General features: G+C 47.1%; 5 protein-coding genes across 5 annotated transcripts; 2 read left to right on the top strand and 3 right to left on the bottom strand.

Moving 5' to 3' along the window:
* Positions 1–351: 351 nt before the first annotated feature.
* LOC120948687 (heat shock protein 83-like) lies at positions 352–4,353 on the bottom strand. The gene is made up of 2 exons (XM_040365300.2): positions 4,162–4,353; positions 352–2,973 (listed from the first exon to the last, which is right to left on the bottom strand). Exon 2 carries the CDS (start codon positions 2,971–2,973, stop codon positions 811–813), a length of 2,163 nt encoding a protein of 720 aa, XP_040221234.2. The 5' UTR covers positions 4,162–4,353; the 3' UTR covers positions 352–810.
* A 1,069-nt stretch (positions 4,354–5,422) lies between these two features.
* Positions 5,423–8,610, top strand: LOC120949227 (heat shock protein 83). The gene is made up of 2 exons (XM_049607512.1): positions 5,423–5,628; positions 6,006–8,610. The coding sequence occupies exon 2, from the start codon at positions 6,006–6,008 to the stop codon at positions 8,166–8,168; it is 2,163 nt and encodes a 720-aa protein (XP_049463469.1). The 5' UTR covers positions 5,423–5,628; the 3' UTR covers positions 8,169–8,610.
* Positions 8,611–8,914: 304 nt separating this feature from the next.
* Positions 8,915–10,577, top strand: LOC120951932 (uncharacterized). Its single transcript, XM_040370944.2, has 3 exons — positions 8,915–9,803; positions 9,872–9,968; positions 10,047–10,577. Exons 1-3 carry the CDS (start codon positions 9,004–9,006, stop codon positions 10,503–10,505), a joined length of 1,356 nt encoding a protein of 451 aa, XP_040226878.2. The 5' UTR covers positions 8,915–9,003; the 3' UTR covers positions 10,506–10,577.
* A 70-nt stretch (positions 10,578–10,647) lies between these two features.
* On the bottom strand, positions 10,648–11,433 carry LOC120961394 (uncharacterized). Its single transcript, XM_040385106.2, has one exon. The coding sequence runs from the start codon at positions 11,431–11,433 to the stop codon at positions 10,648–10,650; it is 786 nt and encodes a 261-aa protein (XP_040241040.2).
* Positions 11,434–12,444: 1,011 nt separating this feature from the next.
* LOC120951956 (acetylcholinesterase-1) lies at positions 12,445–25,818 on the bottom strand. The gene is made up of 2 exons (XM_040370981.2): positions 25,193–25,818; positions 12,445–14,021 (listed from the first exon to the last, which is right to left on the bottom strand). The coding sequence occupies exons 1-2, from the start codon at positions 25,629–25,631 to the stop codon at positions 12,535–12,537; spliced, it is 1,926 nt and encodes a 641-aa protein (XP_040226915.2). The 5' UTR covers positions 25,632–25,818; the 3' UTR covers positions 12,445–12,534.
* Between the last annotated feature and the right edge of the window lie 835 nt (positions 25,819–26,653).

The following is a 26,653-nucleotide window of genomic DNA, read 5'->3' as shown; positions in this document are numbered from 1 at the left end:
TATTTACAGTACTTTCATATAAAAATTCATACGAATGAAGTTATGTACGGTCGTATCTTAACACCATTATAAAAGAATGATAAGTTCGCGTTAATGTACGCATCGTAACTCATCCAAGATCTTAATAATGATTAATCTGAATTTAATATGCAGCCCGGTGGTATATTCGTTACATGCGTCGGCTGGATATCATCTGTTCCCAACCGGACAACCTCTCCGTAGAAGGAACTTGACCGGCGGCATAGTTCTCATCAAAAGTGCCAGTAAATTCTCAGTATTGGTCGATCGACACGCTAGAAGATGTTTCAACTAAATATTCATAATTCTAGTAAGTAATAAAAACAGCGCATATATATTTGTTAATGACTCGAAACGTTTATTAATTCCATGGTCTTATGTTCCACTATAACGCGGTTAGAACTTCAATTTCACTTCAACAATCAAGGGTACAGCTGTGGTCAATCAGATGCTAACGTATGAGTTGGGACAGCAATTGAGGGATAAGGAATAAATGGAAAATATTGTGCTCTACTCCTCATTCACAAGAGATAGGACACAGAAACTAAGCTATTTTATGGCTTCCCCTCAATACTGATTTCAACCGTAATGTTGTGCAACCTCTGACAGCGCTCTCCTATCCTATCGGTAATCTTATCAAAACCTATGCGACCTATCTGCATTAATTCAAATATCAGCCTTTGGAATCGCTTTACATAAATATAGTTTTAAAATCTAGAGACTGGCGTGTGTGGCTTCCTTAACGGTTGTGTAGCGAATTGTAAAGAGCTTTACTAAAGCTTCTTTACCACCTTAATCGACCTCCTCCATGTGCGACAGATCCTCCGAGTCGTCCACCAGCGGCGGAGCATCACCCGACGCTGGGGCCGCCGCCGCAGCACCGCTGCTGCTCTCGTCCGTCGTCATCGGCTCGTCCTCGTCGATGCCCAGACCCAGCTTGATCATGCGGTAGATGCGGGACGCATGGGTTCCGGGCTCGTCCAGCGAGAAGCCGGAGGACAGCAGCGCCGTCTCGAAAAGCAGAATCACCAGATCCTTCACCGCCTTATCGTTCTTGTCCGCCTCGGCGCGCTGGCGCAGCGTCTCGATGATGGCATGGTCCGGGTTGATCTCGAGATGCTTCTTGCCCGCCATGTAGCCCATGGCCGACGAGTCACGCAGCGCCTGCGCCTTCATGATGCGCTCCATGTTGGCCGACCAGCCGTACTGCGACGTCACGATGCAGCAGGGCGAGTCCACCAGCCGGTTCGACACCATCACCTTCTCCACCTTGCTCTCCAGCACCGACTTCATCACCTTGCACAGGTTCTCGAACTTGGCCTTGTCCTCCTCGCGCTTCTTCTTCTCGGCCTCGTCCTCCGGCAGCTCCAGGCCCTCCTTCGTCACCGACACCAGCTGCTTGCCCTTGTACTCCTTCAGCTGCTGGATCACGTACTCGTCGATCGGTTCCGTCATGTAGATCACCTCGAAGCCGCGCTTCTTCACGCGCTCCACGAACGCCGAGTTCTTCACCTGGTCGATGCTCTCGCCCGTGATGAAGTAGATCTGCGTCTGGTTCTCCTTCATGCGGCCCACGTAGTCGTTCAGCGAGCAGTACTCGTCTCCGGACGCGGACGTGTTGAAGCGCAGCAGATCGGCCAGCTTCTGCCGGTTCTGGCTGTCCTCGTGCACGCCCAGCTTCAGGTTCTTGCTGAACTGGTCGTAGAACTTCTTGTACGTCTCCTTGTCCTCGGCCAGCTCCTCGAACAGCTCCAGACACTTCTTCACCAGGTTCTTGCGGATCACCTTCAGGATCTTGTTCTGCTGCAGCATCTCGCGGGAAATGTTCAGCGGCAGGTCCTCCGAGTCGACCACGCCCTTGATGAAGTTCAGGTAGTCCGGGATCAGCTCCTCGCAGTTGTCCATGATGAACACACGGCGCACGTACAGCTTGATGTTGTTCTTCTTCTTCTTGTTCTCGAACAGATCGAACGGCATGCGGCGGGGCACGAACAGCAGCGCGCGGAAGTCCAGCTGGCCCTCCACCGAGAAGTGCTTCACCGCCAGATGGTCCTCCCAGTCGTTGGTGAGCGATTTGTAGAACTCGCCGTACTCCTCCTGCGAGATGTCGTCCGCGTTGCGCGTCCAGATCGGCTTCGTCTTGTTCAGCTCCTCGTCCTCGGTGTACTTCACCTTCACGGTCTTCTTCTTCTTGTCCTTCTTGTCCTCATCGTCTTCGGCGTCCTCCAGCTTCGGCTCGTCGTCCTTCTTCTCCTCCTTCTCTTCCTTCTTCTCCTCCTCGGCCTCGTCGTCGCTCACCTCCTTCTCGCGCTCCTTCTCCACCAGCAGCTTGATCGGGTAGCCGATGAACTGCGAGTGCTTGTTCACGATCTGCTTGATCTTGCTCTCCTCCAGGTACTCCAGCTGGTCCTCCTTGATGTGCAGCACGATCTTGGTACCGCGGCCCAGCGGCTCCCCGCTGTCCGGGCGCACCGTGAACGAGCCACCGGCCGACGACTCCCACACGTACTGCTCGTCATCGTTGTTCTTCGACGTCACCACCACCTTGTCGGCGACCAGGTACGCCGAGTAGAAACCGACACCGAACTGGCCGATCATGCTGATGTCTGCGCCGGCCTGCAGCGCCTCCATGAACGCCTTCGTGCCCGACTTGGCAATCGTACCGAGGTTGTTCACCAGGTCGGCCTTCGTCATGCCGATACCGGTATCGATCAGCGTCAGTGTGCCGGCCTCCTTGTTCGGGATGATCTTGATGAACAGCTCCTTGCCCGACTCCAGCTTCGAGGGATCCGTCAGCGATTCATAGCGGATCTTGTCCAGCGCATCGGACGAGTTCGAGATCAACTCACGCAGGAAGATTTCCTTGTTCGAGTAGAACGTGTTGATGATCAGGGACATCAGCTGAGCAATCTCAGCCTGGAATGCGAAGGTCTCGGCTTCTGGTCCTTCCGGCATCTGGAATGGAAAAAAGACGATTGTTATTTAATTTTCAAATTCAACAGCCAGATGCGTTAGTAAAAATCGATACTACACTAGCGAGTACGGACAATGTCCCCCGACCTTAAAGTGGGCCCTCAAATTTACTTTCTCTGTAACGCCAGGACTCCACAGAGCATAACACGGAGCGCAACATAACAACTGACAGCTGCCAAACGCTTGAGAAAACGCTTGGGAAAGGAGGTTAAGCGTTTCATTAACTATCGGTCATCGCAGTAGGTTGGTAGCTTTTCAACGAAAAATGAGCGGCCTACTAAGGATATTCAAAACATGGTACCGGCAATAAAGCGTTTTATGAAGCGTTTAGCAGCTGTCAGTTGTTATGTTGCGCTCCATGTTATGCTCTGTGGAGTCCTGGCGTAAGAAGTGGATAATTGTGGAGAATAGAATGCCCCCACTGAACAAATACAGTTTAAGCACACCGAACGCATCAGGTCACGTTTGGAACGATCGTAGATAGCATTGAGCTCACGACACGTAACAAGAAATGGATCAGAGTAGCCGTTAGCATAGCAGTGCTCCTCCACGTTAAGAGTAATGGCCTCGCGTGGGGTGATTTAAGCATTGAAAATGAAGAGCAAATGACTGATAAAACAATGGCAACTAATCAGAGAAACAGAAAAATAAATGTAAAGCTAAATAGATCTAGAGACGTTTATGCATTGATGATGATCAATCATTACAACATGTATTACTAGCTGCAATCCGTATGTTTCGATTTACCAGCACACTTCGAGAAAATCGAAGCCATCACAAATCGATATTTAGTCCTCCTTCAATCAAGTTACGTTCTTTATACTTCTTCCATATAAATTATGGTATAAAATAAAATGCTCGTTCTGACTCCTAAATTTATTAATATAGCCTTGTTCAGACTTATCTACCTACATCCAGACCATATATTTAACGCACATTGAAATAATTAAAAATAATTGAAATAATTTATTTGACAACAGAAGTAAGAGACCACTGGAGAAGATGCAGTCAAAACAAGTGATTAGCAGCTCTCTGAAGCTTAAAACACAAAAATTTAAGCAATCTTCAATAGTATATTCTCAAATTATATAGCGGTAGGAAGAATTTCCGTGGAATAAAAAAAAGTCGCCTTATTGAAAAAACAATTCAATTTGGTAAACCCATACATACCTTGATAGCTGTTTGTGAACGCTTTCTTTAAAATCAACGAAACTTCTAAACTCTGGTAAATTAACTGTACAGAACAGTTCTTCAAACTTTTCGCTTTGGTTACAGGGCTTTCACACACTTCCCGGAATACACTGGCTCTTGAATCGCTTTGATCTGCACGCGGCAACGATTTTCTTGTGAATGAACAAAACTCACATGCGGCGCGCGGTTTTAGTATGAATGTTCACTTTGTTCTCTGGTAAACGCTAGACTTTTCTCGAAATTGAACATCTTGCTATAAATGTTGCTCGTCACTCTCTCACTCAAACTGTCAGTGCGAGCGAAGGAGACGGGTAACGGAAGCAGCAACTCGGATGTTTCGAGATGCTTCTAGAATGTTCCAGATGATTGTAGAGCATTCCCCTTACAAATGCATAGCAACTGCGAGCCATGAACAGGAACAAGCCGAAGCGATGAACGGGATGATTTCTCCTCCACACGAACCGTGTTCATTCGTCTGGGGAAGAGATTACTCCTGCACTTCCCCTCATATACGAGCTATGCGAGCTGCTCGACAAAACGCCGGCAAACGATTTTGGCGCCGGCAGCCCTAACCTAGCTTTTCTGTTGTACTGGAAATTTCTCCGGATAAAGAAATATTTATCTATTTTCCGCACTATTTTAATCAATAAACTAAATTTTAATTAAAGCAAATGGTGGGACAATTTTCGAATGTGAAACGTTTTCAACAGAACACCCCAAGATGGATCCATGTAGCTCCACCAACTGAAATTCAAAGATTCCTAATTCACAGTGGATTTATCGATTTTCGGTGTTACTGAACGTTCCAGAATAATCTTATTTGTTCGTTCCTCTTCTTGAATAAGCAGTTGCTATGATCTTGTAATTTGACTTCAATGCTTGTACGTGGTTGTAATTGATTTTAATTAAATGTTTTCCATATAATCGTACAACACTCCTTGCAATCAAAGAGCCAATCCGGAGGATGGTAAAATAACTGAAAACAATAATTTATGCCTCCAAAGTATGCAAAATCACATCATTAATATTCCCCATTATCACTTTGACTACTTTGATGAGAACTTTGATGCGTTAAACTTTGTTTCAGTTCAATATAGAAATTGCTCGCATGAAACGGTGAATTCAAATTCCACCACCAAAGTGCGCGATACTGCTCGAGGTGTGCGGTCGAGCAGTGTGTGTTCATGCTATCCCCACTCCAATTCGGCCGAGCGCTCGGGACGGCAAATTGCCGAGCCGATGAACGTCGTCTCAGCAGTCTTGCGGTTGAAGTTTCCAGAAGCGGTTTGATACTGTATAAAATCTGGTGGCGCAAAGCACGTGTCGAAAAGAATAGAGAAAAAGGCAGTGCAGTGCATAACGCAGAATTGCTGAACGAGTCACATCCGTGTGAAAGTGAAATTGGTCTCAGTTCTACCGTAGGAAAAACCACAAAACTCATCCAAGGTAAGTGTGGCGGTCGAGGCTTGCTGTGCGTGTTGCCCAAGCGAAGGAGGAGAGCGAAAGATTTCCGCGAAGTGTCCGTTACCCGTTCTTTTGATAATGAGCACACCATGATTGCACAATTGGTGGTTGAAAAGATCGATGGAAGAGGAAATGATTCTAGAATTACTTTGTGTCGCTGAAAAGTAGAAAGCAATTGATAGAAGAAAGCCGGGAAGCACCTGCAACGGCATAAATCTGAGCGGAAATGCGGCTCCATGTGTTTCTTTGTTGCTGACTCATTCATGTCCAAAGAGGAATTGTCCTCGCCCTCCCCCCTCACCCCATATTCCTTCAACCTTATCTGATTCGTTCTTTTCGTTCGTTTCGTTCTTTTGCAGATGCCGGAACCACAAGAGGGCGAGACCTTCGCATTCCAGGCTGAGATTGCTCAGCTGATGTCCCTGATCATCAACACGTTCTACTCGAACAAGGAAATCTTCCTGCGTGAGTTGATCTCGAACTCGTCCGATGCGCTGGACAAGATCCGCTACGAGTCGCTGACGGATCCCTCGAAGCTGGAGTCGGGCAAGGAGCTGTTCATCAAGATCATCCCGAACAAGGAGGCCGGCACACTGACGCTGATCGATACCGGTATCGGCATGACGAAGGCCGACCTGGTGAACAACCTCGGTACGATTGCCAAGTCGGGCACGAAGGCGTTCATGGAGGCGCTGCAGGCCGGCGCAGACATCAGCATGATCGGCCAGTTCGGTGTCGGTTTCTACTCGGCGTACCTGGTCGCCGACAAGGTGGTGGTGACGTCGAAGAACAACGATGACGAGCAGTACGTGTGGGAGTCGTCGGCCGGTGGCTCGTTCACGGTGCGCCCGGACAGCGGGGAGCCGCTGGGCCGCGGTACCAAGATCGTGCTGCACATCAAGGAGGACCAGCTGGAGTACCTGGAGGAGAGCAAGATCAAGCAGATCGTGAACAAGCACTCGCAGTTCATCGGCTACCCGATCAAGCTGCTGGTGGAGAAGGAGCGCGAGAAGGAGGTGAGCGACGACGAGGCCGAGGAGGAGAAGAAGGAAGAGAAGGAGGAGAAGAAGGACGACGAGCCGAAGCTGGAGGACGCCGAAGACGATGAGGACAAGAAGGACAAGAAGAAGAAGACCGTGAAGGTGAAGTACACCGAGGACGAGGAGCTGAACAAGACGAAGCCGATCTGGACGCGCAACGCGGACGACATCTCGCAGGAGGAGTACGGCGAGTTCTACAAATCGCTCACCAACGACTGGGAGGACCATCTGGCGGTGAAGCACTTCTCGGTGGAGGGCCAGCTGGACTTCCGCGCGCTGCTGTTCGTGCCCCGCCGCATGCCGTTCGATCTGTTCGAGAACAAGAAGAAGAAGAACAACATCAAGCTGTACGTGCGCCGTGTGTTCATCATGGACAACTGCGAGGAGCTGATCCCGGACTACCTGAACTTCATCAAGGGCGTGGTCGACTCGGAGGACCTGCCGCTGAACATTTCCCGCGAGATGCTGCAGCAGAACAAGATCCTGAAGGTGATCCGCAAGAACCTGGTGAAGAAGTGTCTGGAGCTGTTCGAGGAGCTGGCCGAGGACAAGGAGACGTACAAGAAGTTCTACGACCAGTTCAGCAAGAACCTGAAGCTGGGCGTGCACGAGGACAGCCAGAACCGGCAGAAGCTGGCCGATCTGCTGCGCTTCAACACGTCCGCGTCCGGAGACGAGTACTGCTCGCTGAACGACTACGTGGGCCGCATGAAGGAGAACCAGACGCAGATCTACTTCATCACGGGCGAGAGCATCGACCAGGTGAAGAACTCGGCGTTCGTGGAGCGCGTGAAGAAGCGCGGCTTCGAGGTGATCTACATGACGGAACCGATCGACGAGTACGTGATCCAGCAGCTGAAGGAGTACAAGGGCAAGCAGCTGGTGTCGGTGACGAAGGAGGGCCTGGAGCTGCCGGAGGACGAGGCCGAGAAGAAGAAGCGCGAGGAGGACAAGGCCAAGTTCGAGAACCTGTGCAAGGTGATGAAGTCGGTGCTGGAGAGCAAGGTGGAGAAGGTGATGGTGTCGAACCGGCTGGTGGACTCGCCCTGCTGCATCGTGACGTCGCAGTACGGCTGGTCGGCCAACATGGAGCGCATCATGAAGGCGCAGGCGCTGCGTGACTCGTCGGCCATGGGCTACATGGCGGGCAAGAAGCATCTCGAGATCAACCCGGACCATGCCATCATCGAGACGCTGCGCCAGCGCGCCGAGGCGGACAAGAACGATAAGGCGGTGAAGGATCTGGTGATTCTGCTTTTCGAGACGGCGCTGCTGTCCTCCGGCTTCTCGCTGGACGAGCCCGGAACCCATGCGTCCCGCATCTACCGCATGATCAAGCTGGGTCTGGGCATCGACGAGGACGAGCCGATGACGACGGACGAGAGCAGCAGCGGTGCTGCGGCAGCGGCCCCAGCGTCGGGCGATGCTCCGCCGCTGGTGGACGACTCGGAGGATCTGTCGCACATGGAGGAGGTCGATTAAATCAAGGGGCTGCTATGAGCATTCGGGGGTTCCGTGGTTAATCATCCATCTGAAGTGTTCAGGGTAATTAAACATGCCAGTTTTTAGGTTATATTTACGTAAAACAATTCTAAATGGTGATATCTCATCTAATGCAGTTAGGTCATGCAGGTCTGAAAGAGAGCAGGGTTTACAATAGAATTTTAATTTTCAGGAGAGTGCGTTAATGGAAGAGTGCGATGTATAATGGATGTTCAGGAGAGTATGCAGTACAGGATTTTTTTTAAATATTTTTGTTCCATGCGATAATTAGTTCGTTCAATAGCGTTGCGACAATTTTGATCAGTTCTGTATACTAATCTTTAGTTGAGTTGTACTTTACATTTGTGCATATCCTGATAAATTCAACCGCGTTTTAGCGGAGGACTCTACAATAAAGGACAATGAATTGTACTGTTTAAAACTGTTTCTATTTATTTCGGTGTTTGTTCATGAAAGATGCCAACCTTTATTTTGATCATCAGTTCTGAGGGATCGTATATTTGGTGTACTTGTTCACCTTGTATTATGTAAAAATTATTTGCGAGCTAAATGTGCTTGTTATTGTTTAAATTTGTACCGTTTGATCTTGCTGTGCTACAAAACGGGAAAAGTGCAAAATTTCCCCAACGATGTTTGACACCCCTGTCCGTACAAGCATTTAAACTGCGCGCTACATGTGTATGTGTATTGTTGCAATCGAGTTGTTTACGTCTTCGAAACGTCATCCAGCAACCCGTTAGCATCAAAACAAACCCGCGTCCAGGCAATGCATAGTAACTAATACAGTTTTTCTTTTCAATTCACATAAAAATCCATGTCGTTCGAAATGGAGGCCGACATGGTATCTAACCGTGCGATAGTGGAAATCGTGAACGAGTACCGCACGATGCTACAGCAGCAGATTGCGCTGCATCTGAAGCGACAGCGCGACCACATCGTGCGCATGAGACGCCGGTTCCTTTCGAAACTTGTGCGCCGTTTGCACCGCAACTACATCCTGTACGATCGCCACCGGCGCTCCCTACTAAGTGACGTGTCGTTTCTGAACATGAGACGCAGAGAAGTTCAGCCAGCAACGTCCCGCAGCAGCCTACAGCAGCCCGTTCCCGAGCAACTGCACCTGTTCCCGGCTAGCAGCGAGCTCGAGTTCACCGAGGAGCAGCTGGAACGCTTTCGTATCAATCACGCCACGTTCCAGTGCCTGTACGATCAGCTGGAACACGAGCTGGAAGACGCAGATTGTGAGCCAGCGATGACGGCAAGGATGCGAATGGGTGTAGCCCTGTACGTGCTGGGCACCGGGAAGGATTTCGAATCGGCCGCGACACTGTTCCACTTGCACAGCAGAGCCGTACGCGCATCGGTACATCTGTTTTGCAGTGTGGTAAATAAGCTGCTCCGGGACAGACAGATCGATTTTCCACTCAGCAGAAAACACATTCGCTGTGGGGTGAAGGAGTTTGAAGAATTGGTCGGGATTCCACAGGTGTTCGGAGCGATCGGGTGTCTGCATATACCGGTCGAACGGGGTACGGATAAGGATGCGGCCAAGTACATTAACAGCAAAGGATGGAGCTCCATCATATTGCAAGCCATCGTAGACAGCCGTGGAAGGTGGTAGCATGGTAACGCGTTGCACAAGGAGATCACCCTATTTATGACATTTTTTTAATTGTTTCCAGATTTCTGGATGTATCCTGTGAACATCCGGGAAACACGAATGCGGCAGATATGCTGATACAATCCAGCATATATCAAAGAATGGAGCAATTGGATGGGGTGAGTAGAGCATTCCATGAGGAGATATTTAAACAATTTTGAAGAAAAACACTTTATGCTCGTCTATTTCATACACAGCCATGTCAAAAGATTGATAAAATTAGCGTTCTACCGCTCCTGCTGAGCGACGGGAAATACCCGCTGCTACCGTGGCTGATAACTCCCTATCCAACGACGGCACAAATGACCCCCGCCGAACGCTCGTTTAACGTGTACGCAGCGAAGGGAAGGGCCTGTATCGTCCGGACCTTCGAACGGCTGGTAGGACGCTGGAAGGCGCTAAATCGTTGTTCCACTATAGTAGCGGCCAGCTACGTTCCCGAGATAATACTGACGTGCTGCATTTTGCACAACATCGCCGAACAGAACGGATCGCCGTACAAGGACGCTTGGAGCGAGTGTCACAACGAGGAGGACGTTGCGCCGGAGCAGCCCCACTGGGAGTGCCAAATCACCTCGATGGACGGGGAGGAAGTGCGCAATCGGCTCAGCAAGTTCATGCACGAACGTTTCCCTCTGATTGTAGACGATGATTGACTGCTGAAGAAGAGGCTGGCACCAGTTAGTTCAATTAGCACGAAAAGATAAAATGTTTCAAGATACATTCAACACGTATATTTTCCAATTCATTCTAGACGGTCTTTACGGCTATACGAGATCGGTCGTTTAATGTGTCTACTTATTCGTACGTTTCGATTACCTCAACCTGCTGCACGGACGGGCCCGCCAGCACGTCCTTTAGACGGGTAAAAAATGTGTTCATATTTTCCTCCATCATGGTCCGCGTCGTCTCCTGTATCCGGTCGATTAGTTCCTCCTCCTTGCGCACGTACAGGCTAAACTCGTAATCGATCAACCGCTTCTGGCTGCGGTAGAACTCGTCGCTAAGCTCCTGTTTGCTCATCGCTATCGTGGTGTCGAGTGCGTTCTTTCGCGTGGGCTTCTTCTGGCCCGCTGCCGTATAGCGCCCTAACGTTTTGCTAGTGGACACGCTTGCCCGCTGAACCGCAACGTTCCGTGCCGGTTGGGATGGTGGTTTGTTGTCGACAGATGCTGTATCGTCCTGCACGCTCGTACTCAACTCTGACGCTGCTGAAGTGTTGATTTTAACGCTCACCGGCTCGCCCGGATCCAGTGCACTGACGCACTCCTCGCCAGCAACACTCTTGCCGACCCGTTTGAGCAGATTGTCCATCTCATCGTAGAACGGGAAGAGCTGCTGTTCGTTTTTGCTGTTGCTACGCTTTGCCTTCGTGTAGAGGTTTTTCAAATTCTTCCACCGCACACCGATCTGCATGTAGTTTTTGTACGGAAAGCCGCTCTCGATCATTTTGTTCTCGATCTTGCGAAATATTTCCATGTTCTGCTTGTGCTTGCTGCTGAACGCACCGGCGTAATTGTTGTCCTGCATGATCTGGAGCATTTCCTTCGTCTCTTCATACTTCCAAATGTTGCGTTTGTTCATCGTTTGATTGCAATTTGTGTAAATCCGAAGCACAGAACGTTGCAATTGCTCGTAATGACGCTAAAAAAAAGATGAATTCACAACAACCGAGCAGGGCGCTGCTTGAATCACAACAAAACGAAATGTTTATCGAAGCTGACAACAGCAGTGTTGCCAGCTAGTGTAAAACGTTTACAGCGGCATCGAGGATGATTTGAATAGACCGTTGCAAGAGTGTAAAGCGATTATTATAAACTGCTGAGTTATTTGGACTGTACAGGCGGTCCCCGAGATACACGGTACCTCTTATACGCGGATTCGGAGATACGCGGTTTTCAAAATTTGACAATTCTTTGAGCAAATTGTACTGATTTGACACATCAATTTTAAATTGCCAAATAATTTCCGTTTTGATCGAATGTTAAAAACTATTTCAAATGGTTTAAAACTGTTATATTCAGTAAGAATCATATCAACTAATTCATAAAGTAACTATAACCTCCCCCTACTTGCAAAATTACACGAACATTACTGATATTTTAGCTGGAAACCACGAGATTCGACTTACGCGGAAATTCGAGATACGCTGTATTTTGTGGCCGTTTTCGGTCCCCATTAACCGTGTATCTCGGGGACCGCCTGTACTAATAAAAAGTTCAACGATAAAGAATAATTTTGATCTAATTCGAACGGGTAACTTATAATTGTTTAAAAAGTGGAGACATGGAAATGAACTACATTCGACAAAAATATCTATGTTATTGTTACCATTTAGATAATTAACTTGGTAATACGGACCAATCCAAACAATTAAATCACATGTAAGTTCTTTGCTTTATTTGTACATATATATTTCTGTCAACTTGTTTCAGTTTCGGATTGTAGGAAAAGTAAATAATATTTTAGCTAGACAACAACGGAAAAGCCTACGCCATTTGCCTACGGTTTCATCTAGAAAAACTAAACCCGAACAAAACGAAACGCAACCCCCATTCTCGTACGCAGGCACACTTCCTAGGTTCGCAACCCACCCACCCGCCCACCCAATTCCGCTATGTACAGGAGAGTGATTTATTACAAAAAAAACGCCGACCATCTTCAGCACCACCCCCCGTACCCTTACTACGTCCGCGAGGCAACGTGTGTCCGCGAGTGCAGGTGAACGAATGATTGTAACAGGATAAGGTTGGCTAGCAGCAGCCCGGCCACGAGGCTGCCACTCAGTGGCGCACCCCGCTCGGCCCCGTTGTACGTCGCGTTGCAGCACTGGGCGGCAAAGTTGATGACGCTCGGGTAGTAGTGGTTCCAGAACTTGACCGCATCGAAGCTCATCGTCGTGTGGTCGCTCATGTTGAACGACCGGTCGATGATCAGCACGCCCGGCTCGGTAACGGTGAACTTCTCCCACCGGATGTACACGCCCACCTGCGTCGGGTTGGTGAACTTGGCAAAGTTGGCCCACAGCGTCATCACGATGTCGGCCACCCGCTTGTCCGCACTGTCCCACTGCATCTGGTCGGCGAGGGCGAGCCAGTACGGCAGGCCCCACAGGAAGATCAGCTCGAAGTTGTGCGGCACGCCGACCCACTCGGGCACGTCCTTCAGTGCGGCGGCCGTCCGCGGCTTGATGTCGAACCGGTACACGAACGTGTCCGCCTGCTGGCTCATGTGCATCGCCAGCTCGATCGTCGGCGCGACGTACTTGCGCTCCGTTGCAAACTCGATGTACTTCCGGCGCAGCGCGAGCGGCTCGGTCGTCGGCGGGTACGGTTTGTACTGATACTGGACCGCCTCCATCACGATGTCCATGTTGCCGCCGCACAGCGTCTCGTTGAACTCCATCTCGGCCAGATCGCTCATGACGACGTCGCCAAGCAGCGTGTCGAACATCTCCGCGCCCAGCCCGTGCTCGAGCATGTCGCCCATCGTCAGCTCCAGCACCTCCTCCATGTCGGTGTGGCCGATCAGCAGCGGCACCCGGCGCAGCTTGCCCTGATGCACCAGCATGTTCGGGTGGTCCGGGATAAAGGGTGTGGTCGTGTTGCTCAGGCCCTGGTCGATGACCGGGCCCCAGTCGATGGGGGGCGAGTTCTCGGCCAGGATCTGTGCGTCGACTCGCCGCAAGCAATCCATCAGCTTTGTGGTCGGCCGACGGAAGCACCCGAAGGCGGTCGCCAGCTCGTCCAAAGAGGATGCATATTGCTTGGCGGTGCGGACGCTCGAGTCGAGCAGCAGACTGCCGGACATCAGGATGGCCTTGTGGAACATGTCGTCCGTCCAGTCGCCGGACGTGAGGTGCAGACCGACGCAGACCGCCCCCGTACCGTGGCCCATGATCGTGACCGAACCCTCGTTCCCGTTGAACAGCCGGATGTTGCGCTTGATCCAGAGCAGCGCGGCCGACTGGTCCATCAGGCCGAAGTTACCCGGTGCCTCCCCGTCCATGCTGGTGAAGAACCCGAAGATGCCCAACCGGTAGGCCACCGTCACGACGATGATCTTCTGCTTGAACACCATCTGGAATGGATTTAACGTGAAGGGCGTGTCGCCGTCAAAGTCGCCGGTCGGAAAGGTAACCAGCACCGAGTACCCGTCCGTTGGCATCGTTGCTGTCCGGGAGAGGAGGGGCGAGGGGGGCATGAAAGGAGAAGATGGTAAGAATTAATTAATTATCAAACATTTCAAAATGAATCAAACATCGAGTTTCCTCTTAATATTATACCAAAATCTAGATGTCGACTCAATCGATGAGATCCACAACGAGTCGACATCTAAAAATTAATCTAATTACCACAGAAACGAACCCAGCTTGCTAAGTCTGTTTAAGGGAGTCCACAGAAGGGACATGGTAGGCTCAAGTTGAGGTGGCAGATTAACAGACGAAGTACGTGAGACTGACACACTAGCAGTAGACCAAGACCACTAAAGCGGTCGTAGGGCCGTATTAGTGCGTAAGTAATCATAGAATACATCCAGTACAAACATGCAGAACAGCCAAGATGGTAGTATCCCATTATGACGACCACAAAATCCTTGTACAAATTAGTTGAGTTCTTAATACTACCCTTTATCCAAAAATACCTTCATACACTTCAGATTAATACAACTAAAACAAAGAAACTTTAACATATAAGCAGCTGTGTTGAACAGTATCGGCCAATGATCTTGAGCACATAACATTTCGATGACAATGCCAAAATCAAGTTCCTAGGGAGATCTAGAGCTTGTCGACTTCAGAATGGGGCCCTTCTTCTTATTAGCGTAACGACCTATGCCGCTCATGCCGGTTTGTAAGGCTTTGGAGACTTATTGGATATCACGGTCCATATGAGGCTTGAACCTATGTCGTTAAGTCGTGCGAGTTAACGACTGTGCCTGTGCCTGCTCAAGGCGGTAACAGTTTGTATGCCTTCCAGGGTTGTTATTCGTAATAGGAAATCATTAGTAAATGAGGATGACTAATATGTTTTATAGATAATTGCATTACGAATTAAGGATACTTAAGGATAACATTTCGATGATCAAGTTCCTAGGGAGCCAATATCAAGTTCCTAGGGAGATCTAGAGCTTGTCGACTTCAGAATGAGGCCCTTCTTCTTATTAGCGTAACGACCTATGCCGCTCATGCCGGTTTGTAAGGCTTTGGAGACTTATTGGATATCACGGTCCATATGAGGCTTGAACCTATGTCGTTAAGTCGTGCGAGTTAACGACTGTGCCTGTGCCTGCTCAAGGCGGTAACAGTTTGTATGCCTTCCAGGGTTGTTATTCGTAATAGGAAATCATTACTAAATGAGGATGACTAATATGTTTTATAGATAATTGCATTACGAATTAAGGATACTTAAGGATAACATTTCGATGATCAAGTTCCTAGGGAGCCAATATCAAGTTCCTAGGGAGATCTAGAGCTTGTCGACTTCAGAATGAGGCCCTTCTTCTTATTAGCGTAACGACCTATGCCGCTCATGCCGGTTTGTAAGGCTTTGGAGACTTATTGGATATCACGGTCCATATGAGGCTTGAACCTATGTCGTTAAGTCGTGCGAGTTAACGACTGTACCTGTGCCTGCTCAAGGCGGTAACAGTTCGTATGCCTTCCAGGGTTGTTATTCGTGATAGGAAATCATTAGTAAATGAGGATGACTAATATGTTTTATAGATAATTGCATTACGAATTAAGGATACTTAAGGATAACATTTCGATGATCAAGTTCCTAGGGAGCCAATATCAAGTTCCTAGGGAGATCTAGAGCTTGTCGACTTCAGAATGAGGCCCTTCTTCTTATTAGCGTAACGACCTATGCCGCTCATGCCGGTTTGTAAGGCTTTGGAGACTTATTGGATATCACGGTCCATATGAGGCTTGAACCTATGTCGTTAAGTCGTGCGAGTTAACGACTGTACCTGTGCCTGCTCAAGGCGGTAACAGTTCGTATGCCTTCCAGGGTTGTTATTCGTGATAGGAAATCATTAGTAAATGAGGATGACTAATATGTTTTATAGATAATTGCATTACGAATTAAGGATACTTAAGGATAACATTTCGATGATCAAGTTCCTAGGGAGCCAATATCAAGTTCCTAGGGAGATCTAGAGCTTGTCGACTTCAGAATGAGGCCCTTCTTCTTATTAGCGTAACGACCTATGCCGCTCATGCCGGTTTGTAAGGCTTTGGAGACTTATTGGATATCACGGTCCATATGAGGCTTGAACCTATGTCGTTAAGTCGTGCGAGTTAACGACTGTGCCTGTGCCTGCTCAAGGCGGTAACAGTTTGTATGCCTTCCAGGGTTGTTATTCGTAATAGGAAATCATTACTAAATGAGGATGACTAATATATTTTATAGATAATTGCATTACGAATTAAGAATCTACTACGAACTAAGAAGAGCCTAAAATCAACTAATCTACTAAGAAATATAATACACTAATAAAAAACTGACAGTTTGACTTCCATCCTTTGGATCGCTAGGCATAAATGATCTTATTGAAATTATAAATAAATGAATTCTTCATTTTAATTGATTGATGAGCTTAATTAGAATCCAATATAAATACTGTAATGATTAATTATAGCAACAATTTGTGGTAGGCTCACCATGAATCGTGTTCTAAGCACGATTCGATTCGCTCACTTATCAATTATCGACAGTTTGTCATCGAACGATTCGATCGTTTGATTAATCGTCTAGGTCTTCTTTGCCCATTGACAGTGCTTTGTGTCTGCAGTTGAACGCTTTCCCAAACAACCCCCTCAAACACACAAACACAACCCAAACAACTGGCGGCAAACCCCGGTGCTGGTGGTGGCCCTTAATTTGTTCCACTTTTCTACTTCCACTACGGGCCACTACGGGCATAGTAGTGCCACGTGATATAAATTATGTATCCTCGGTGGCGTTATACCGCGAAATCAGCCACAACAATACAGCCTCAAAAAAAGCGACCGTGCCGCCACCACAACGGCAATGTTGGTGAGTTTGCAAAATCATGCTCGCGTGTACACGAAGTGAAGAAGTTACACACAGAGAGGGGCGAGAAACTAACCTAGTGCCCGACTGGTCCGACCGCGTCCGACGCCAGTTCGTTGAACTTCGTTCCGGCGGAAATCGAACCTCCTGGTCGCGTAATTTTTAAGAAGCAAACCCGAGGGCGGCTTGCTTTCTCTGTATGAGTATGTGTGTGTGTGTGTGTATAGGGGTCTTTCAGTGTTAGTGGTGTAAACGCCGATGCCAAGTAGTAGTGGTGGTAGTAGTAGTGAAGGTAGCTGACAGGTACTCTGCAAGCAGTGGACTTGGAGGATTCCGTAGGCACAGGCTCTTTATCAGCACGAGCCGATCTTGAAATATTGATGTAGGGTTCACTTTTGACACTACGTCTGAGTCGCCGGACGGTGGTGTTTGCCAGCCAATGCTGAAGACGCGACACCATATGAAGGCACAAATACTTTGCTTAAGAAAATGGGAGTACATACCACAAAGAAACTCACAAAATTCCAGCTAATGAATGTAAAACTTTGACCACAAATAACGTGAAACTTGATTAAAATTCGTAGTGGTACTTTGCTGAACAGGGTTGTAAATTACAATCCCATTAACTACTGCGAACATACTGCAAACATCGGGAGATATGTACTAAGAAACCAGCAGAAACCTTCTACTGACACGTTTGGTGTGGTGTGTCGCATGAACTTTGGTGCAAGAATTTGTCGTCCGTTTAAATATTAGACAGCTCCGACGTCCCCCTTGCCTTGGTGGACTTCGCTCCTTCGCTTCGGGTTTTGGCCCCTACCTCGGGGGGACTATTTCGGGGACAATTTCCGTAACAAACCGTAATTATACGCCATACCCAACCATCCAAGCTGTTGTTGTAGCACCCTCGGTAAGTGTTACGCTAATGGGAGGGAATTTAAAATCTGAACCCCATTGCATCATCGGTGGACACGTTACAGGTGTGGGGAATTTGGGAATTTGATGTTTGCGTGTTTCAATGGAACCCACCATGGGTAGAGTACGTGCGGTTTGAGAAGTGTTTTACGGAGGGCAGCAAATATGGGGCAAAATGTGCGGTATGTCGCAGCCTATTGTGATACGGTTACGGCTAGAGTAATATAACATTTTATCGGCTCGATTGGTGGGACGCATGCGATGGTTGACGTGTAGCAAAGTCGCACAACGTTCTGTTATACGAAGAGTTTTGCGGTTCTAGACAGCGTCTAGACGCAATTTGCCAGCTCATCTTATCGTTGTTTTGTTGTTTTTTAGTTTAATTTCCATTTTATAAGCAAACAACAATGGACCGACGCGATGAACACTGTCTTTATTCCACTTCAAGTACCCTATTTTAGAACCCTTTTAAATCACGCTTCATGCAAGGAGTGTTGAAACTGGTCAAACACGCTCTTACAATGATAAAAACGCGATAGTCCTTAATATACACGTGCCATTCGGTACGCTCATTAGGTCAACGGTGGACGTCCAAGTTGCCAACGAAATCATCTCGTACAGCAGTGTCCTACCCTCAGTACGAATCTACTATAACGCTGCCCCGTAAGGAGCTTTTCTTAGGGTCAACGGAGCTACAGAAGGGGTAGAAACCGATCCCATTCCAACGCCCGCATGCGTTCGGTAACGACGTTGGAGCACAATTAACTTAGTCACGCGATTAAACCACGGGACAGGAAGAACCAACAACATTAAGAACGACACAACTACACATACAACCAACACAGTTCTTGGGAATTACACCAAACGATCCCACACACTCAATACGGTGAGACAAAATTGCAAATCGTGTCTTATCAGAGATTACAATTAACTGTCATTTCATAGTCAATTAGTAGGAAGGCTCCATCGATGATTGATCCAACCGATACGGCCCGGAAATGAATAAATGGCGCTTAACTAAGCGAATGAGGTTAAGTTTGATGGATATCCTGTCACTGTCGAATGCCACTTTGCCATTTTCGCGCATCGTAGTAATTCGAATGGAACGATGATGATGGCTGATGATGATAAATTTGCGGAATAGCGAAGTGTCAGTCAGAACAATACAAATGCAGCAAAGAAATCGAACTGGTGTAGTTTAAACAGAGAAATTTACGACTATAGAGAATGAAATCATGCTACAATCATCGCATAGAGTGATTAACTATGAAGTATAACAACGATTGAAAAGTAGGTAAGTATTTAGTATATGTATGTTAGTACAATGTTGCAGTACTTACAGCAACTAGTGTCCGAATAATAGAAATTTTGTTAAATTGATGTCTATAGAAAACGATTATTTATGAATATGATGCATTCATTCATGTATTTTCTCTTTGCCACCTTCGAAAACTTTTCTGTACTGTTATACTGTTATACGCGGGAGGTTATTTTATACAACAGTATAACACCAGCGTTGTTCAATACGATAAACTAGCGATCGGATTATAGTGTGATTTCCTTCATTAGTCCTCCACTAAGCTAAAACTAAGATATATTAATCTAATTATAATGAATTTACACATCCCTCGAATGTGTTAACATACCTAAATGTTGCATATTTATTTACCCTGCCCTCACCATCGCCAAGACGCTTTGGCTATGTGCTTTTGTTTATATATTTTCCCATCCACCTTCCTCGCGTTCATGTAGCATTAAGCGATGTAAACCCACCGATTTGCATATCGATTTCGGAGAAAAGACTCCCCTCCCCCCGTTCATACACGTTCTTTGCTGTACACACGCTTAAACCGTCGACCACAAACAAACGGGTAGGGCACAGTGTTCCTTCGGGGTAATCTGTCTTTTGTAGGTAGGCAACCTGCGACGGTTTTTCCCCTTCCGGAAACTGCCATGATTCATCCGTGTGCCGAAGGACGGTACAAAACCGCTAAGAACACTCCCAAAAAATAAAAAAAAAACCGGTACAAGGTGTGGTACGGGAGCTACCACTAGCACCAACTTCGATTACGCTAGGCACATATAAATTTGAAGGTCTAATAGAATCTCATAAATGTCAGCTTGAGCCATCGTGACGACGCTTCCTCGCCGTCGAAGGTTAACGTGAAATATTGCCCCACCGAGCGAACAAGCAAGCCAGCAGCGAAAACGACTGCCGCTTGGTGGCGATATTGTTGCGGCACTAGCCACTCCACAAACAAGCAAGGCAGCTGAAATTGTTTTCGAAGTAATTTTATTGTGTGTATGCATATGGGGAACCGTTTTACGGCACGTCATATTTAAATTCTTTTCCGAACAACCTTGAAAGTGAGATGGCACCGCATTTCACACAGCACCGTACATCGGGGATTGCTTTGGAGAAAGTGGTTCGATCCAAGGATGCGTGGATGGGGATGCAAAACAAAATGAAAGGTTCTGTTGTTTTGTGTTAGTGAATGTCTACTGTGCACGGCACCGCCTAAGAGAGCAGAATAGCTTAGCTTATAGTGCACGTACACGTACGTATAACAGTATGTGATTGATCTAATTGATTTGCTTGCTAATGCTCTTTTGGCAATCCATCTAACCGAACCGAATCCAAGCTCCTCTCCCCGACTTTCGATACGCTCTAAAGTTGTTCTTTCACGCACAAACAATTAGCTGAGCACTAAACATCCGCTTTCTGACAAAAGGGAACGCGCGTCCATCGGGCACACGGCACGCCCGCCCCCCCCCCATCAGCGTTTGGAGTTGTAAAGAAATTAAAACTTTCACCAAACCACAACCGATTACAATCAATTACACTGGTAGTGTGGAGGGGTGAAGCTCACGCACGATACGCTCCCAGCGCAGAACAGACCTTTGCTGTTCACTTGGCAGCTCAATTATTGGAAACTCCCTACTTCGGCTAAGGGTTTGAGAAATCGAAGAGGTAGTACTACATAGAAGAGTCCTCGATAAAGATTCAATTACCGGGCGAAGCGGTGTTGAATGTGCGTGCTTTCCCACCACCTAGATGGCGTTCCGTTGTAACTTTGCGGGTCTTTGGGGGTTGAAGTCAAAGTTTTCACCCCCCCCCCCCCCCCCCCTGCGCAAGGAATCATAGCAAGCGTGGTATGACCTTCAAATCGGGCATTCGATCCAATCAGAAGGTGAGAATCCCGAAGGTTTCGGGCAGTTCGGCGGCTCCGGATGTGTTATTTACTTTGGTATTAACACATCGGTTTTCTGGCGGGTTTTTATTTTAACACATCCCAACCAGCTTCTCGGTAATTGCTGCCGTTCGTGTCGTAAATCAGACGATCTTATTACCATTTTTATGATCGTCTTACGGGGCGACGAAAAGGCAGAAGTATGAAAAAGCTGCTAAAGCTAAAAAAGGATTCGACGCTCTCTTTTTGACCTCTAAAGCGTTCTTCTTTTTTGTTGTACCACACTGCACAAAATCACTGCAAAGAGAAATGATTAAATGTTTGGCTTTTGTGTGTGTGTGCATTGTTTTTTTTATATATAAAATGAATCTGCTTCATCCATCTGCAGCAACGTCTGCTGGCTGAAGGTGTTGTTAAGAGTGCTACATTCTATGCTATGACCCACGGTGAGTTCAGGGTCAATCGGTCGGTTATATAAGCCCGCCGGCAAAAATGTACATAATTAGGGGATTGTACTGTATGTGTTAGGGAAAAAGGCTCGCTGATTGATGTAAGGATCGACTGATGCGATTACTTATGCGGCTGAGTGCGCGTGATGATGTACTTCTTGACCGCAACAAACAGGTTCAATGTCAAACCGAGGTTCTCTTATACCCATTTTCATTAAGAGTTTCTTCTTACTAGCATATTAAGCCAGCAGTTTAATTGAGCAGGCTTGCATAATGCTGTAATCTGTTGTAGATTTGGTGATTCTGAGTACGATGGTTTTAGCTGCGATTATGTTCATTGGGACCTTAAACCGAATGAAAAATTACCATAGGAAAAAAGGATTGTTTTAATTTAAACAAAAATGATAAAAAAAGATATAACGTCAAGCCAAGTTGTTAGACCATAATAATAAAATTACTGAAATTACTATTACGGAGCTCACTATTTGCACTTCGATTGCTTACTATCATTGGGATCGTAGCTATTGATTGGCACGAATTCTACATAGAAAATAAATCCGACTTTTTCTTAGCGAGGGATTTAAGCGAATTTTTCAAGCATGCCAACTAGAAGGCTTTTAACTATTGAATCCCGACTATAACAACATGGTTCAACTGCACCAACATATTAGAATAAAGGCCTTTTGATCTTTTATTTGTAGGCTTTTTTGTTTGCTTTTTAAAGCAATAGTTTATTGAGATAAAATTCAATATTCTGTTCTGCCCATTATCACAATAGCAAAGATCAAGTCTATTATCAAACTCACAATTAATAACAAAGTAAATCGGAACTGTTAGCAACAACCAAAAACCAGGTATTCCTGCAGCTATTAAAAAAACTTTCAAACGTGCACTTTGTGAGTGCCAACATTTGGGCATTTGAACCCACACAGTGGGGGGACCCACACCCACCGCTCAATGCAATAAAGAAAAACAATTCTTCTTGCCACATGGAAATCGATTACCTATTCCGCCATTCCTTAGCAACGCTGCTTTAATGCTCCCCACCACTATCCTATCTCCTTGCACGACCCCCCCTCCCCCTCCCCTTGATCCATTTCTACACACGTGCACAATGGAGGTGTTTGAATTTTGCACCAGGGAAAGGGGCCTACTTTTTTCGCCCTCGTAGCAGCGTGTTCGTGAAACTAGCAGCAGGCGGTGGTTTGCATATTTTGCAAGCGGAAAGCTTACCCCAAGCCGAAAGGAAAGACAGTTTTGACAGTTGAATAGAATAGCGCGTAGAAGTTTTGCCGCCTACAGTTGTTTTGTACATGTTTTCTCTTTTTTGTTGTTGTTGTTTCGTCTATTCATTCAAAATGTAGGTTAGAATTGATGTTATCATTATTTTGCTTTGTTTCTACGACTGTATATTGTTGCTGCATTAGTATTTGTTGCAACTGTATTTCGAGCAGTTCATTCAATGGCGAATTGCATTTACTTCTTCACGTGGTAACACCGTGCTAGAATGATTTTCCATCGATGTCTTTCGTGTTGGTTTCCTATTGGTTTCCTCTTGGTCCGTTATAGTCCTGGCTTTACTACACTTTTGTGTGAGAAAATGAGCATGAAAGCAAGAAATTAGTGCGGTCTCTAATTTTCCACTTATGGTTAACCCATTTCAGGTTTACGTGTGACCTAATTTGTTTAGCGAGGAGTTTAGGTGTTCCTTGCTAAAGAAATGTGCCTCTTGAAAAGCGACCGTTTGATGAGTGGGTTACCTATTGCAAAAATAATTGCCGGAAGGGTCATTAGGCTTGGCATAGTGCCATGCAGGATGGTGATTTCCTCACTCTTCATGATTTTTATTGCATGGGTTTTGGAGCTTTCGAGGCTTATGTTATGCACATTGGAACTAGCAGTGTGGTTTGAAAAGAAATGAAACACAAATGATTCAAAGCTCCAACGCTGTTCCTTATTTGCAAGAAGGTACAAACATACAACATTTCATACACTAAGCCAATCCCCATTTGAATAGATTATTCCTTATCATCGCAAATTGATGCTCGACCATCGTTTGAATTATCTATAATTATGATGATAAAGTCACCGAGGCTACGAATTAGTGATGTTGTAGGTAAAAGTGGGCGCAAACTCGCTAGCAAGATGCTTATCAGCACATGCTTGTCTAGCAGGAGGAACACCCTTAAGGGCGCTCTTTAGAAATGTAATGCTTCATAGGTTCAAGCAGGTCTATTTTGAGTGATGATTAGCATACTGTTGATATAGTTCTGCGATAGGTAACCATCACTCACGTTGTCGACAGCGCTGTTTTCCCTGTTGGTTTGTGCTCCCTTTTCTACCATTCCTTTCTGTGTTAAGGTTTTCATTCGCGTCAATTATAATTTTAACATATATAAGTACGATAATAATGCCACATTCTTCATTATAAACATTGGAACACGCTTACAAAATGAACTAAATAAAATGTAAACGTGTATGATGGAGACGCCTGGTAGTTAACAGTTTAAAAATTGAAAGTAGGTAACTATTTAACGTTAAACGTTAAACACCTTCATAAATCATTGCACATTAGGGAAAACCAATCCTCCACTGCACTATATTTTTGATGCATTACGATTTATGGTTTCGGTGTCTAACGTTAGCTAACTCAAAGACACACACACAAAACACATCACACAACGATGCATGTGTTTTCCCCATTTTGTCCCAGGCTTTACTGTGGTCAGGCCGGGACGACCGGCACCACAGGAAACGTCCCCAGCAAAGCTCAAAGCGCTCCCAGTATGCTTTCACCAAAAAGTGCACTCAAGAGCAATAGCATCGGGCAGCGAAATGGCCCATGCAAATGGAGGGAAAGAACTCGCTTTGTCGGCCAACGCACCGCTACAACGTAAGGGCCCTACAGCTAGCCTTAGCTAGTAGCTTTGGTTTATTTCATCCAACCGCCAACAACAGTAAAACATTGCTCTTCGCAGGAAGTCAATGGCCATAAAATGAAAATTTGACTCCGTTCAAGGAAAAAGCCACCGCGTGGCTGGCACCTTGGCTACTCGCTTTTTATTATGTTCTACCCACTCATTGCGTCTTCCTCGGACGGCGTCTTTTGTCAACGGTTTTGTGTGTTGTGTCGCGAAGGCAAAAGGTGGGATTTATGATTTCCCCTCCCGTTGCGGGACCCGTGTGCTGTGGCATGTGGTCGTTTTCCCGCTCGATTCTTTTACTCGATGCCGAGAGCCACGTTTGGTTTGCGAAGTAGTTGGCCAACGTTAGTTTTCGTCTCGTTGGAAGGTACGACGGGTTCAATGTTCAACGTAAAAGTGTGTCACTCTATCCACCGTACGCTCTACCGGTTGTGGAGTAGCGAAATAGTGTATCGTAGGAATGTTAAACAGTAATATAGTAGATGAAAACTACTAAAATATCCTCTAAATTGTAATGATTTTCGTCATCTAAGAATAAAAGGCTTTTTTCGTAGCATCTTTTCATGGTCTTACAAGTTGATTGCTGGTTTAAATCTCATTGGTTTCTAATAAGTTTCCACATTTTGAGCAATTCACCAATTAATAATCAGCTTTTATCTAACGATCCTCATCATTACGCTAACTTTGATCTAGATTACAGGAAAAATAATACACTATGAGCTGTTTCACAAGATCATTGTAAGAACAGAATGCTGCGCCTTTCTCGCTGGTCCTCAAAACATACCGCCACAAAAACAGCTTTGCCAACCCGTTCCAACCATACTTACAGTCCGGAATGTAGATGTTCAGAAACAGACAGTCCTCGTCGTACTGCCGGTCACCGCCACCATCGCCTCCACCACCGTCGTCGCCCGACCGGATCAGCTCCATAAACAGCTGGTTGTGTCGCCGGTGGGTGTCGCGCGGCATGTGCCAACAGTGCGGCGCCGAGCTGGTCGCATTCTTCACGCCCTCCCAGCTGGGCAGATTGTCCACTACCGGCGGCGTGAAGCGCTTCTCGTTGACCGGTGCCTGCGCGTACGGAATGCCCAGGTACGCGACGACCCGCTGCGTCCGGAACATCTTCATGTACATGCCCATCACCGTGCCCTGGTCGGGGATGGTGACGGTCGGTGGATCGCGACCCAGCCCGCCCCGGCACAGCAGTGCCAGCAGCAGGACCAACCGGGTGAAGGTTCGGCTCGGAACCGTCGACACTGTTACCATGGCGAAATTTCACTTTCTCCCGCCCGCTTTGCGGCACCCTCCGCACTCTGAACCGCACCGAAACTTTTTGCACGTAGCACACCCGAAACTGGGACGTCACTCCTGGGGTCCTGGGTGAGTGGGTTTCTTTTGGTACAAATTTTCGAATCTAGACCACGAACAGGACAGCACCGCCCCAGACCCAAAGGGCCGCCACACCACTACCAAACAACGCGCGGCACAGGTTCACCAAACAAACAACCAAACACACAATCCGGCACACTGACGACGGAAAACGGGCGCACGAAAACAAACCGTCGTCGCGGCACCAATTCTGCAAACCTGGCTTGTCGTTCTTCTGCTTCGTGCGGGTTCAATGGTTGTTACGTATCGAACACGAATCGACAATCTCGAGAGCAGAATCGAAGCAATCGAAGGTTGGCGCACAATATCTTAACTCCACACTCACTTTAACCGCACAGTTTAACCCAGCACGGGTGCACACAGACACGTGTTCCCGGGTGGAGCGTTTCCACTATGGTAGGCACACTTTTCCGTTGATGGCCATTGCCTGCCTAACGGCGCCGCAGCACATGGCGAAGCTGTCGTTTCGTTCGTGGTCGGCGCTTGAATGAACGTTCGCTCGGCTGGCGCTTTAGGGGGTACTAGTGAGCGTTCGTCCTGGTTCTAAAATTCCGTCGTTTTGTTTTAGAGCCAAGGGGGCGAGTCCTTCCCTTTCTAAGCTAAGCGCCGGGGGTCTCACGCGATGAAACAGAGTACGGGGTGAAAGTAAACGGGGCACGCGAACGAGCGCCGCTGTTATACAAATACAATCTCAGCCTGCTCAGGATCAGGACAAGTGTGTGTGCGTGCGTGCGTGGTTAACAAAGGAAACAGGGGGAAAGAGGTATGCGTAATTCTTTAGGAGGAGTACCGCGTTGGGTTGGACAAAAAAGGACTAATGTCTTGCAAGCTTGAGGGTGAATTTGAATTAACAAAATAATGCGTAAGTAGAAGTTATTTCACGCAATGCATTACACTAA

This window comes from Anopheles coluzzii, chromosome 2 (assembly GCF_943734685.1).
Source record: "Anopheles coluzzii chromosome 2, AcolN3, whole genome shotgun sequence".
In the NCBI taxonomy this organism is placed as follows: Eukaryota; Metazoa; Arthropoda; class Insecta; order Diptera; family Culicidae; genus Anopheles; species Anopheles coluzzii.
Note: the sequence above shows the minus strand (reverse complement) of the source record. Positions and strands in the feature narration are given on the sequence as shown.

Excerpts from the sequence above, each read along its gene's own strand:
- LOC120951932 (XM_040370944.2), top strand. The coding sequence starts at position 9,004 with ATGTCGTTCGAAATGGAGGCCGACATGGTATCTAACCGTGCGATAGTG. Across the intron at positions 9,804-9,871 it reads ATCGTAGACAGCCGTGGAAG|ATTTCTGGATGTATCCTGTG; the intron begins GTGGTAGCATGG and ends AATTGTTTCCAG. Across the intron at positions 9,969-10,046 it reads GAATGGAGCAATTGGATGGG|CCATGTCAAAAGATTGATAA; the intron begins GTGAGTAGAGCA and ends TTTCATACACAG.
- LOC120948687 (XM_040365300.2), bottom strand. The coding sequence starts at position 2,973 with ATGCCGGAAGGACCAGAAGCCGAGACCTTCGCATTCCAGGCTGAGATT.
- LOC120961394 (XM_040385106.2), bottom strand. The coding sequence starts at position 11,433 with ATGAACAAACGCAACATTTGGAAGTATGAAGAGACGAAGGAAATGCTC.
- LOC120951956 (XM_040370981.2), bottom strand. The coding sequence starts at position 25,631 with ATGGTAACAGTGTCGACGGTTCCGAGCCGAACCTTCACCCGGTTGGTC. Across the intron at positions 14,022-25,192 it reads GAACATCTACATTCCGGACT|CAACGATGCCAACGGACGGG; the intron begins GTAAGTATGGTT and ends TCTCCCGGACAG.
- LOC120949227 (XM_049607512.1), top strand. The coding sequence starts at position 6,006 with ATGCCGGAACCACAAGAGGGCGAGACCTTCGCATTCCAGGCTGAGATT.